This window comes from Cibotium barometz, chromosome 34, assembly GCF_041138505.1.
Source record: "Cibotium barometz isolate CiBa-2024 chromosome 34, ASM4113850v1, whole genome shotgun sequence".
Lineage (NCBI taxonomy): Eukaryota > Viridiplantae > Streptophyta > Polypodiopsida > Cyatheales > Cibotiaceae > Cibotium > Cibotium barometz.
This window is the reverse complement of record NC_141079.1, coordinates 31618444-31629542: the sequence shown is the minus strand read 5'-3', so window position 1 is coordinate 31629542 and position 11099 is coordinate 31618444. Positions and strand designations below refer to the sequence as shown.

At 43.3% G+C, this 11099-nt stretch overlaps 1 protein-coding gene across 1 annotated transcript; it reads left to right on the top strand.

The window, feature by feature from the left end:
* Positions 1 to 1266: 1266 nt before the first annotated feature.
* On the top strand, positions 1267 to 10830 carry LOC147618911 (tropomyosin). The gene is made up of 3 exons (XM_086774044.1): positions 1267 to 1572; positions 10193 to 10349; positions 10458 to 10830. The coding sequence occupies exons 1-3, from the start codon at positions 1345 to 1347 to the stop codon at positions 10586 to 10588; spliced, it is 516 nt and encodes a 171-aa protein (XP_086630170.1). The 5' UTR covers positions 1267 to 1344; the 3' UTR covers positions 10589 to 10830.
* The last annotated feature ends 269 nt before the right edge of the window (positions 10831 to 11099 follow it).

The following is an 11099-nucleotide window of genomic DNA, read 5'->3' as shown; positions in this document are numbered from 1 at the left end:
TCAGAGTCTAGTAAGTGTCCAGTGGTGTGTGAACACCCTCTTATATAAGATAGGGCATTGTTGCCTATAGAAAGCATTGTACATGGTGGAAGTATTATCATAATACAATCATTATTGTGATGTGCAACAACTCTCTCTCTCTCTCTCCCCTCCCCCCACCCATCCATGTCTATGCACCAAGTTATCATGGCTTTATCTGTCCATCTCTCTTGTGTGTGTGTTATCACATCTCTCTCTCTCTCTCTCTCTCTCTCTCTCTCTCTCTCTCGCCCCACCCATCCATGTCTATGCACGAAGCCACCATGGCTTGATATTTCCATCTCTCCTTCCACTCACACTCTCTCATGGCTGGAACCATGTTCACCTATAATGTAAAGGCAAAACCAGTCTTTGGAGATAAACCTAAAGACAAGGAAGACTCATCCCATATTGTTGGCCCAATGAGTATGATATAACTGTTTAAACGGCTTCAATCAACATGTGCAACTTGTTGGATAGTGAAGACAAGAACCAAGACTACAAGCGCCTCTTCTAGAGTGTGATGACTCTAAGGATTGGAATTCATGTCTTGGAAACCATGGACACTCTTCTACAAAAGCTTGGAACAAGGTTTGGAATTCATGTCTTGGAAACCATGGACAGTCTTCCACAAAGCTTGGAACAAGGTTTGGACATGACAGAAATAACCTCCCTGTTCATGCTTAGTGCAACATCCCTTCTGGGAGCAAATAACGACTTTAAACTTGGAGTAACTAGTGATTCAACTCCTCTGCAAAAGGATTAATTTTTGCATTGCCCATAGTCACCGACCATATAGAAAGCCTAAGAAGTATCCTCTTCTGCCCCATGGAGATGGGTCTTCATTGGCTTAGATATATTGAGGTTGTGGATTTACATACTCTAGACACTGGGAAGTTGACCTAAACAAGACCACCCTTGAAGCCAAGACAAATGGCCGACGAGGAGCCCATGACCCTAGAGCAAGCCAAGCTCTGTCGAGCCACCATAGATGCACTATTTGTTAGTAATCAAACTCTATTAGTGAATGCATGCACATAGATGATAGTCCTCAATACAATTGTCGAGCCACCATAGATGCACTATTTGTTAGTAATCAAACTCTATTAGTGAATGCATGCACATAGATGATAGTCCTCAATACAGTCGCACATTACTCTTATTGCTTACAATAGTGTTATTAGTTTTCCCTAGTAAATAGAAGACGAAATGCTGAGAGTAGACCCCTTACAAGTGAAAGTGTGTGTAAAAAGAGAAAAAAGGAAGGAAAAAAAAAGGAGATTTTGACTCTTCTCAAACGATGATGGGAGAACGCTAGGGCAAGAGATGGACGAGGTTTCAGCATCCAAGTCAGATGCAGGTGGAGAGCATTATTACCAGGGGGATGGCGGCGCCGGAGGCTTGGAGCGCTGGAACGCCGCCATTTCCAACGTGGGCGAGATCCAGAATGGCGTAGACATGCTGCAAAGGCTTCTTCTCAAGCAAACTGTTTACAAGGATGAAGAGGCCTTTGCCCAAGTCTCCTCTAATGCTAACCAGGCCCGCCATATCATGGTATGGATTTTTCTTTTTTCTGTAGATTTAGTGACGTATTGTTAATCCCAGCTCACCTTATGCATGTTGGAGTGAGATTCTACTCCCATTCTTGTAGAGTTTGGGGGTTGCTTAACACACATATACATACATCCACATACCCATGCCCGTAATCACACACAACACACATATACATACATGCACATACCCATGCCCGTGATCACACACACCCTCCCACACACACATATATACATGAGAGATTGAGACTAGGAGGAGCCAGCATAGGTCCTCCTTTAACCAAGTTTCATGGCTTTATACCCGCAAAATAGACTTCTGTCTCTATGCGCATGCGAATGAGAAAAAAGAGGATCTTTCTTTGGGGTTCGATGCTTTGGACAATTGCATGTGACCTGTGTTTGAACATGGATTTTGATTGCATGAGAAACTGTTTGTGAGCATGTGGTTGCGTGGGAAGGCCATAAGCTGGTGGCATTTATTGTAAACGGTAAAATCACAAACATTATGGATGATCTGATGAAGTAAAAGCGTTGTGTCTGCAGCATTTACCATCTAGAATTTAGCTAGAGATTGTTATTCGTTTAGGGTCTAGAATGGACATAGTGCAGGTAAGCAACAATCTGGGCATCATGGGCAGCCAGGTTTTCGGCACGGGGCAGAAGAGATGAAACTTGTAGAGGCTGTTATCGCCCAGAACCATGCCCATGGATTGAGCTGTGGGTGTGGGTACTTTCAAGGCAGGGCATGAAGAATTCTGGGGCATTTTATCATTGAAACGCCTCTATTGCTGGGTGACAGGTTATGAAACCTAGGAGACTAGGGACTTTGACACACTTTTTATATACACCATCAATCTGTCGTCAACATTTAACCATGACCATGACCAATTTGAAACCACATAGTAGCTGAAATTAAAATAACTTGAAATATCCACAATGTTGAAAATGAACTTTGCACATATAACACCGCACTGGGGCCGGAATGCCCCCCCCACCTTCCTCCTTGAATATCTTTATTACCAAGTAGTATTTTGAATTTGTACAAGCTTTGGGGGCCTCACCTTCTCCCTCTCCCAAACTTTGAGAAAGGCTAGATTTATCCAAATACGAATACCATAATGAGCTCACAACTAGGTTTTTGGGTCATTCCCAAAAATTCCATTTACATGAGAGAATGAACCTTCCCTGTTTGTCTGGGTACTCATCTTCCTTCCCTTTTTCACATGCTTTTGTGGATAGTATAAGATAGAAAACTTAGTTGAAAACTATGTTCGTCATAAAACATTATGTAAAGCCACAATACTCATATGTATACATGCATGTTTAAGTGGTACACTTGTAGGCATGGTGGCACATGGACAACCAATACATCTTCAACATAGATATAGTTGTTGGCGAAAATTGAAAAACGATTTCCTTTTTATGAAGGGATAAAAAATACAGGTCTTTTTAACCTTGGAAAAATCAGATTTCTTGCATAACAACCTTGCCAGGTGTTTAGGTGAATCGACTACTTGTATGGTGCCCATGCAAAAATGAGTGTGTAAGTGACTTTATCATGTCACTTCACTTCTACTTCACTCATTCTCATCAATCAACTTTGAGTGTTGTGCTTCCATCTCTCTCTTCTTGCTTGCTGCTGCATTTATGTGTGTTGATCTCCATTTCAACAATTGGTATCAGACTAGGTTGTCTTGGTTCTCATCCCCTTGTCATCTTCTCCTGGAGTTACTCTTTTGATTGTCTTAGCAGATTAAGCTATCCCTATAGTTATTTGTTAAAATAGAGTTTCGGAGCGTTTTGGAGCTCATTCGCATACTGTAAGGTTTCTGTAGGCATCTTGGGGGAGTGTCGGTTCGAACTATTCTTGTTCGAGTTCGATTATAGATATTCTTCACAATAGAAGAAGCATTTGGTGTGTAGACAAGGCCATCGTCTTCTTCGACATCGCTCTTTGAGCTCATCTTCAAGAGCTTTAAGAGTATCATCAACATTATTATCGATTTCTACATTCCTCCTAAGTTTTATTTTAAATAGAAGCAACATAGTATAGGTACTTTGGATGGTGATATGAGTTCTGATATAAGTGTGGCATCTGCCTTTGCATCCCCTACAACGAAACAAGTTAAGTGGGATGGCAGGGATGCACAGGCACTTGCATTAGTGACACTTTCAGTAAAAGGAGCATTATTTCCCATATTCGCTCATGTAAAACTGTGAAGCATGCTTGGGATGTGCTTTATCAAGTGCGTAACAAGGCACGGGTGATCTATTTACACAAGTAGTTAGAGGAGTGGCCACTTCGAAGTGCGAAGCTGAGTATAGGGAAACTTTTACAGCAACTGCGGAGTGTGTATGGCTTGGACACCTTTTGGCAGATCGTAGCGGTCCTCCACCTCCATCTTCATTGACAGCTAGAGTGCATTAGCCATTGCGAGGAACCTAGTGTTTCATGCTCGCACAAAGCTCATTGAGGTGCTTTATCATTATGTCAAGGGAGGCTCATTTTAGGAGAGATTAGCCTAGCTTATGTCTCTACACACGACAATGTAGCAGATACGTTTATGAAGGCTCTCTCACGAGAGAGGTTTGAGGCTTTTCGCAAAACTTTGGGCTTATTGCTATTTTAGCCACAGGATCCTTGTACATGTTCACATCATCACTACAGGGGGGATTTATAGCCATTTATATGGTAGTAATATGTGGACGTAGGCTAATAATGGGTCCTAGTACCTTTTCTCTCTTACGAGGTTTTTTTGAAAGAAACAACAAACACAGGTTGTAGGCCCAAAGCACAAACTGTAGAAGGCTGAAAATAGTTGATTATTGCTAAAAATGAGTATGAGGGAAGCCTGTAGGTGCTTACAAGTATAAGAGACTGTCTCTATAGCCAATGACCTCGAGCAGATATGAAAGAATGAGATGAAAAGTGAGGGGAAGGGTGTGCACCCTCATATATCCCTCCTATGAGCTGGTCGGTTAGCTGTAGTAGGCTGACAGCTATCATGTGGCATAAAAATGTTATAAAAAGCGTAAAAATGGTAGAAAAATCCCAAATAATATCTGGTAATGAGATAAATTGAGGTAGCCACAGCTTCACCCCAGAAAGCAGGAGGGAGACTTGCATGATGCAACAAAGAACGAGCATCTCTTTTACCGTTTGGTCCTTCCGTTCCACAACTCCATTTTAGTAAGGAGTGTAAGGAACTGTAGTCTGTCGGTGAATGCCCTTCGATGCAAGGAAGTTATCAAACGGTATAAACTTGCCACCATTATCAGTCCGGAGAAAAGAAATTGTACCCTCAGACTGATTTTCCACCATCGCAATCCAAGTCCTAAAACTGGCAAAATCATCTAACTTGCGAGCCAATAAACATATCCAGACTTTGCGAGTGAAATCATCCACAAGAAGAAGAAAATATCGACTCTCGAGCCCCTCCAAGAGACTCAACCTCCATGGGTCCAACAAGATTTGCATGTATAAGCTCCAGTCTTCGGGTTGCTCGATGAGTGGCCTCCTTTGGAAATGCATCTTGATGATGCTTGCCCATCATGAAGGAGGAGTGTAACTCGCGGTGCTTGGGGGACTAGGGCCTTTGACGCACTTGTTGATACCATCAATGCATATTAAAACATTTAAACATGGCCACAACCTTAACACATATCCATCATCACTTTGCATAAAACATAAAAGCTGGACAAACATCCACAAATGCTGAAAATGGAGCTTGCACATGTGACACGACATAGAGGCCGGAATGGGCCGACCCCTTGTCACGACCCTGTGTTTTGCTCTGGACAGTATGCAGTTGTGCATAGGGACATGGTGGACAGTGTGAATGGCATTGGTTTGGAAGTCAAAAAGGACTCAAGGCTTTTTTTTTTAAGGTCTCTTTTTCACAACCCCATGTGAGGGGAGAGGACAAAAGATTTTAAAAACCTTTAAAAACTTGATAATATCCTTTATGAAAGTAAACGTGGCCCATATGCTATTATTGGGGCCACACGTGTGCTTTTTCTAAGAAGGGACTGGGCTGCTTTATGTGCCTCTTTATTTGGTGGAAAAACAAGGGGAATATTCAGGCGCTTGGGCTTTTTCTCTCACACACACTTGGAAAGGGGGCGAACAGATGGCATGGTAGCTAGGCGCCTCTTGACTGGTGAAAAAGCAGAGCGCTGGACTGCAGAAAACAGAGCGCTGGACAGCACTTACAGGTGGGCTGGCTGGACTGCAGAAAGCAGAGGGTTGGATGCGCTTCTCTATTGGCTGAACAGTAGGAGACGGGCTGCAGCAGAGAAGTGTGTGTGTGTGTGTGTGTTCTTCCTGGTCGGGCAGAGGCAGCCAGGAGGATGTACTTTTTCTTTCTCTTCCTTGCTTGCTATGAAATGCCCAGCAGCCCTGGTGCTTTTTGGAGGGGGCGTGTTTTTGCAGAAGGCAGGGGGCTGGTTTCTCCGGACATACAGGCGGACAGGGGCTGGTTCCTCATGAACATAGACATCATGTCGATGGCGGTCAACTAATGGTACTTTCAGCTTCTCTTTGCTTTGGTTCAGGACTGTTTTAGAAAGGGTTTATGGATTGTTTCGTGGCAGTGCATGTGGTTATGAACATGAGCAATTCTGGGGTTGTTTTGAGACCTGTATAGGGATGTTCTGAGACTGTTTTGCTTGGCTGCAAGTACATTGTGTACATGGGTTATTGGCTGCAAGTACAAGGTCACCTGGTTATGTTTCTTGGCATGTGAGCGATGCAAGCTCTCATGGGTGCATACCTAGGGAGCAGATTGCTTTCTTCCTGCTTGGAAGAAACAGAGGGACCTACAATTTTGGGCGTACCCATGTAACACATAGTTGTGGGGCAGAAATACAGCCAGACATATTCAGTAAGAGCTCTATCTTTTGTTTGTGTGTTGTGTTGGCACTACATTTGAGTATGTGCCGAGAATGTTTTCATGTGAAAAAAGGGCATGGGTCTCATGCTAGGCCAGACCAGATGTTTAATGGGAAAATAGGTCACTTGATGTTTGGTGAAACGGGTCTTTGTTTCATGTGGAAACATGTTTTTGGGTTTCTCCAGGAGATAGGTCACATGCAAGCAGCGGTCACAGGAGCCGACACATGTTTGGTATAGCCTTGCTACTGATTGGACAGGGGTTCGGGAATCCATGACAAAGATGGTTAGTATCCTTGGAAGGTAGAGAGGGAGTGTACATGTGTGTCTACTGTATGGTATGCTGTGCTGTGATGCGAGTTTTCTTTTGGGAAACAGTTTGGGAGTCTTTCTTGTGATGCAGAAGCACTGGATATGTCAGGGTGTGATGCTGTTAATAGGGTGAGAGGCTATGGATGGTTGTGACAGCCCTGATCATGGGAGAAAGCTTCTGTATGTAAGACTCCATGTGAAAGAGTCTTTTGATGTGAACATTAGCTGGATTTGTTTGTGGAAGCCAAGTGGACACGAAGCCATGATGCAGGGTCTTTGCAGGCTTTTGGAGTTCTACTGTGATAGCTGAGTTTTCCAGCCTTATTGTAATCAAAGCTCATATAATCAATTAAAGAAATACCGCAAGGGGCGCCACTGCGTTTTGGGGCCAATCGGTGTTCGTGTACTGTTTGTAGGAGCACTCTAGCTCCCCCTGTTTGTGTTCCTTTTCCAAATCTTCAAAGGTGTTGAAGTGTTTTGTGTGACGTCTACTGGAGAAGTCATCGTTGTAATCACGAGTGAATCCTGCGAAGAAGTGGATGAATTTGTGACTGCCATGTATGCAACTTTGGTAAATCCCTTCTCTAAAACTTTGTCCTTACCCTTGTCTTTGGTGTTGTCCTTGTCAGATGCTTTGGAAGCATCCTGGGCTTTATACTTGGCTTTGTCTGCTCGAGAGTCGTCACGATGAGCAAAGTAGCGAGTCTCAGTATGACCTGTCCTGCCACAATAATCCCATTCATTACTTTTGTCCTTAGACTCCTTTGAATCATATTTACCCTTGCCTTTGCCTTTGTTTTTGTTGTTGTTGTTGTTGTTGGTGGTGGTCCCTTTTTCGCCTTTGCCTTTGCTCTTGTCAAAGGCAATAAAAGCAGACTCCGACTTGCCTTTTCCGCGAAGCATGCACTTGTCATGGAGATAACTCACGGGTTTCTCAAAAGAGGGGAGAGGATCATGGAAATAAATATTATCCTTAAAAGAATCAAAGGAAGCAGACAATTTACCAAGAAGTTTATGGATGGGATTGTTGATGGTGCTCCCGTACTCCTTAAGCTGTAGCTTGATACGGGTGAACTCTCCAGTCTTCTCAATCAAGTTATGACCTGTCCAGCCACAGTAATCGCATTCATTACTTTTGTCCTTAGACTCCTTTGAATCATATTTACCCTTGCTTTTGCCTTTGTTTTTGTTGTTGTTGTTGTTGTTGTTGTTGGTGGTCCCTTTTTTCGCCTTTGCCTTTGCCCTTGTCAAAGGCAACAAAGGCAGACTCCGACTTGCCTTTTCCACGAAGCATGCACTTGTCATGGAGATAACTCACGGGTTCCTCAAAAGAGGGGAGAGGATCACGGAAATAAATATTATCCTTAAAAGAATCAAAGGAAGCAGACAATTTGCCAAGAAGTTTATGGATGGGATTGTTGATGGTGCTCCCGTACTCCTTAAGCTGTAGCTTGATACGGGTGAACTCTCCAATCTTCTCAATCAAGTTATGACCTGTCTTGCCACAGTAATCGCATTCATTACTTTTGTCCTTAGACTCCTTTGAATCATATTTACCCTTGCCTTTGCCTTTGTTTTTGTTCTTGTTGTTGTTGGTTGGTGGTCTCTTTTTCGCCTTTGCCTTTGCCCTTGTCAAAGGCAACAAAAGCAGACTCACTTGCCTTTTCCGCGAAGCATGCACTTGTCATGGAGATAACTCACGGCTTCCTCAAAAGAGGGGAGAGGACCACGGAAATAAATATTATTCTTAAAAGAATCAAAGGAAGCAGACAATTTACCAAGAAGTTTATGGATGGGATTGTTGATGGTGCTCCCGTACTCCTCAAGTTGTAGCTTGATACGGGTGAACTCTCCAATCTTCTCAATCAAGTTATCTGACTCATTGATTGTAAGCTTCTCCAAATCTGACTCCAATTTGGCAATCTTCATTGTAGAAACTCTCCCATACCTCCTCTGGATCTTCGTCCACATTTGATGAGCATTACTCTGGGTAGAGACAAATTGTGCCTGTATAAATGGAGTCATGCAATGGGTGATGATAAGACAAGCCCGAGCATCCAATATGCTCCTTAAAGCAGGGTCCACCAAGTGAGGTGTGGAGATAGCCATCCACACACGGGCTCCTTCCAACAATAACTGAGTTTAGAAAGACCAAGTATGATAGTTGGTTGCTATAAGCTTCATGGAGTCACTAACTTGTAGAGGATTGTAGGATGGTATATGGGTAGGGATGGGAGCAAGACCTGGATGAGAGAAACTTAGAGAAGAAAGATTGGGAAGAGGAACCACCCCACCTGGGGAGTGGGAGCAAGGGATCCAAGCAATGAAGAAGCTGTTGGGAAGAGGAACCACCCCACCTGGGGAGTGGGAGCAGGGGATCCAAGCAATGAAGAAGCTGGAGTATCTCAACGGGAGAGGGGGGAGGAGGAGGAGCTGTAGAGAAATCTCATGAAGCCATGTCCTCTGACAAGAAACCTTCTCTTAAGAAAGAAGGCTGTAAAAAAACAGCAAATAGCCTCCTCTCAAGCTGTGCACAGCAAGAGGAGAGAAAGAAGAGAGGGAGGGAGGGTGGAAAAAGAGAAATAGAGAAAGTCTCTCAAGAACCCTGTCCTCAGCACCTAGAAGAGAGCTTCAGCCTCCAACAGCAAAAATGCAGCAGTCCAACATAGCAGATGGAGAAAACGCAGCAACTTGATGAAGCCTTTGCTCCAATCAGAAAAACGCAGCAATTCCTTACCTATAGATCAGTGTTTGGCTCTGATACCATGAAAGAAAGAGCAAACACTGGTTGTATGCCCAAAGCACAAACTGTAGAAGGCTGGAAACAGTTGATTATTGCTGAAAATGAGCACAAGGGAAGCCCGTATGTGCTTACAAGCATAAGAGATTGTCTCTACAGCCAATGACCTCCAGTAGATCTACAAGAATGAGATGAAAAGTGAGGGGAAGGGTGTGCACCCTTATATATCCCTCCTATTAGCTGGTCGGCCAGTTGTAGGCCGAAAGCTATCATGTAGCATAAAAATGCTATAAAAGCCTAAAAATGGTAGAAAAATCCCAAATTATATCTGCTAAAATATGCTAATGTAGGGTCTCATAAAATGACCAGTACAAGCATGAAACGGTATATGTAGACCCTCGGGAGATGATATATATTCCAACATTTTTCTCCTGAGCGTATGTACGTACTCTTATGAGTGTGTAAGTGACCTTATCATGTCACTTCACTTGTACTTCACTCATTCTCATCAATCTACTTTGAGTGTTGTGCTTTTATCTATCTCTTCTTGCTTGTTGCATCTATGTGTGTGTTGCTACTTTGAGCTACACTCCAACACGTCTGTACAATGGCGCATTATTATGTCAAGAAATACTCTCCATGTAAGAAGTTGTCATGCTGAGGTTATCTTGCTCATTGTAGGCTCAAGAAAGGCGGATTCGAGCATTGGAGAAAGAGCTTGATGCTGCAATTGCATCAGCAGGATTGGCACGAGCTGAGAAGAGACTCGCCGAAGTTGCTCAACGTGCAGCTGAAACACGCACCCAAGAGGTGCTTCAAGAACTAGAGAACACTACACGTATGTTCTGTTTATACATCTTCTTTTGCTGCCTGCAATTTTTTCATTGCAGTCACATTGGGCTTTGCTTGTTAGGCTTCTTAAGTGTTCTGTAGTGCTTCCTTGCAGAGGTTTTCAAGCTGCACATGGAGGAGCTGCGGGCTAAACAAGAGGAGGTGCTCAAAAAAGATGCCGACATCAAGGCTCTACAGGCAATGGTTGAAGAACTGGGTGGTGGCTCTCGGAAAGAAGATATGTAGCCCCATGTCATCACTTGCACCTTGTAATTTTCTGATTTGATCATTACAAATGCTCAATCAGACTTTTTTGCGTCCTCTGCAGGGACACAAAGGCCATGAAAGGCTTTTAAGGTCAACAATGACCAATCTCCTGAAAGAAACGGACATGTTTAGCAAGATCAAATGTAAGGAAAGTGTCCTTTAGAAGTACTGCCCATTGTTGTTGACTCTCTCGTCTGTGCACAAATAAAATCTGATTCTCACTTCTTTGCAAGGGCTACATTTGTAAGCTCATGAAAAAGGCTGGATCTATGTTAAACCATAAGCATTATGTTTCTGTGATTTCAAGATTTGAAATGTTTAGGATGAGTCCCCAAGGCAAGAAGCCTAGTGGATAAGACTTTCAACTTTAAATATGGAGGTTGTGAGTTCAAATCTTCTTGGGAACATCAATGCCAATGGGTCCTTGTTCCATCATGATCCACCCTACCCAAGCGGTTATGATGTTCAGAGCCCTGGTATGGGTGTGTGT